This window comes from Phanerochaete carnosa (genome assembly GCF_000300595.1).
Source record: "Phanerochaete carnosa HHB-10118-sp unplaced genomic scaffold PHACAscaffold_1130, whole genome shotgun sequence".
Lineage (NCBI taxonomy): Eukaryota > Fungi > Basidiomycota > Agaricomycetes > Polyporales > Phanerochaetaceae > Phanerochaete > Phanerochaete carnosa.
The window spans coordinates 1-2,007 of record NW_006768757.1 but is presented as its reverse complement, the minus strand read 5'-3'; the positions used below and the strand labels follow the sequence as shown (position 1 = coordinate 2,007).

Here is a 2,007-nt window from a genome sequence, read left to right as displayed (position 1 = left end):
ACAATGGTCATACATCTAAGTCATAACGAACGCTACGAGAAAGAATGTCGTCAAACCTTGAGACAAGCCCGCACCTGCGGGCAGGAGCAATAAATGACGAATAAGGAGCGCATATAGGTAGGCAGGTTTCAGATGAGAGCGCTTCGCGAGGCCTGCGACTCCGAATCGAACGAGGCATCGACGACGCGCCCAGGGATCTCAACGTCCTACGAGCACAGCTCAGCCAATGCAGCAAAATACTGAACCAGATCCAACGCACCTGGTCCTTGGCGACCCCGTCCGGCATGCTGCAGACGGCCTGCGAGCCGTCCGATGTGCCCGAACGCCCGAGGATGCTCGCGAGCTTCGAGAGATGGACAGAGATGGCCTGACCAGCGTGCATGTCGCGCGAATTAAGCAGTGCAAGCAGAGAGTTGAGCATCACTGTTCCCGCATGTCAGCGTTTTGGCGCAGGTATGAAGAACGTGGCGGACGCCGCACGTTTCGGCAGAACCATGGCAAAGGCGATGAAGACAAAATTGTGCGGCATGGCGGCGTACTGTGGGCTCTGATGTCAGCTGTACGGTGTGTATATAGATGGAGAGGGGGGTTTACTGTGATGACAGAGGCAATGGCCACGGAACTTTGCAAAGGATCAGTATCGTTGAGACCCCTGCGAGACGCTCGGGAACGCACCTTGTTAATGCGCATGTGTTTATGCTGTAGAGGATGAGCGTACGAATGAGCGAGTCGGTCCTGCAGAGGTCAAGGATAAAGATTTAAGTTTGCCGGTAAAGCTACAAAAAATGTCAGACTGGACGTGACGCACCGCTTGAAGCCCGTGCGACGCCTGATAAGCATCGTGCAGAGCGCAGCCGCGATGGCGCAATCTGTGAAGGCCTGAATGCTAAATGTAGCATACCAAATCCACTTCGCGGATGTCAGAATGAAGGACGAGGGGCAGGGCGGCGAGATGCATACGGCATATCGGCGGTTAAACTCGGTATAATCAGGGACTTCGCGACTACTGCCAATCAATAAGATTGCACGAAGTTTGAGATGTGCTTACGCAAATATGCCGATGGCTGACGGATGTATTAGTAGGGAGAGGTAGAAACGGCGACCAAAAGCAGTGCGTACCTAAAGCACCAGCTGTACGATGAGGACATGAGTACCATAATGGTGGTAATTGAACTGGACTAACCGAAGCCGACAAGAGCGGGTGGCATCTGGAGCATCTTGAGCTAGCCTTATGGAATTGAAGCGACCAAGGGCTCACAATAAATATAAACGCCCAAAGCTTTCCACTGACTAGCACGTTTCGTAAGCCACTCATCCAGACTGTGCCTTACAAAGGGCATACGCACACTTGTATATCCTGTATGCAAAGATTCTGCGTATACAAAAGCAAATCAACAAACCGTCGATGAGTCCTCGTAAGAAACATACGCAGTCACTATCACCTCACTGAGGTCCTGATTCGAGAGTTGAGATCGAGCTCCAGCTGTAGAACAAGTGAGGCTTACTCCGAAGACAACATCCACTGCAAAGCTCCTGGGAAACGTAAACATATTTAGAGGCAAGTTTGTCTATGATAAATAGGAAACGTACCATGGACACTGTGTCAAGGCAAGCGGATTCATGAAATTTGTTACGGAATAGTAGTACACGCTATGTGAGGTAAACGCGAGATGAAGACCGTCAACAACCCTGAGGATATGTATGAGTACCGTCATTTGAATGATTATTGTGAGGGATATACCATAGGAAGAATATCTGCGGCCATCGATGAGCACAAATAGCTGCAGCCACCAGAGAGGGCACTTACCGTTCGTCTCATCAGGTCACTATCGCGAGGATTTCGGTGAAAGTAGACGTAAACTTGCACACTCGTGATACCGAAAAGTCTGCTCAGCGGTAACATCGCCGCGTTAGAAGGTTGACCACATGTTCAGTACCCTGATACCACTAACATTGCCGCCAGGATTTTGGCTATCGCGCAGGTCAGCCAATGTTTATGTCCTCACT

At 50.5% G+C, this 2,007-nt stretch overlaps 1 protein-coding gene across 1 annotated transcript; it reads right to left on the bottom strand.

Annotated features, from left to right (window-relative positions):
• Positions 1–128: 128 nt before the first annotated feature.
• PHACADRAFT_203420 (uncharacterized protein) lies at positions 129–1,903 on the bottom strand (the record flags this gene model as incomplete). The annotated part of the gene is made up of 17 exons (XM_007403406.1): positions 129–206; positions 260–423; positions 481–538; positions 595–622; positions 676–735; positions 809–909; positions 961–1,003; positions 1,049–1,064; positions 1,120–1,131; positions 1,184–1,208; positions 1,259–1,290; positions 1,347–1,372; positions 1,429–1,454; positions 1,506–1,533; positions 1,591–1,689; positions 1,742–1,755; positions 1,808–1,903. 17 exons carry the CDS (start codon positions 1,901–1,903, stop codon positions 129–131), a joined length of 906 nt encoding a protein of 301 aa, XP_007403468.1.
• Between the last annotated feature and the right edge of the window lie 104 nt (positions 1,904–2,007).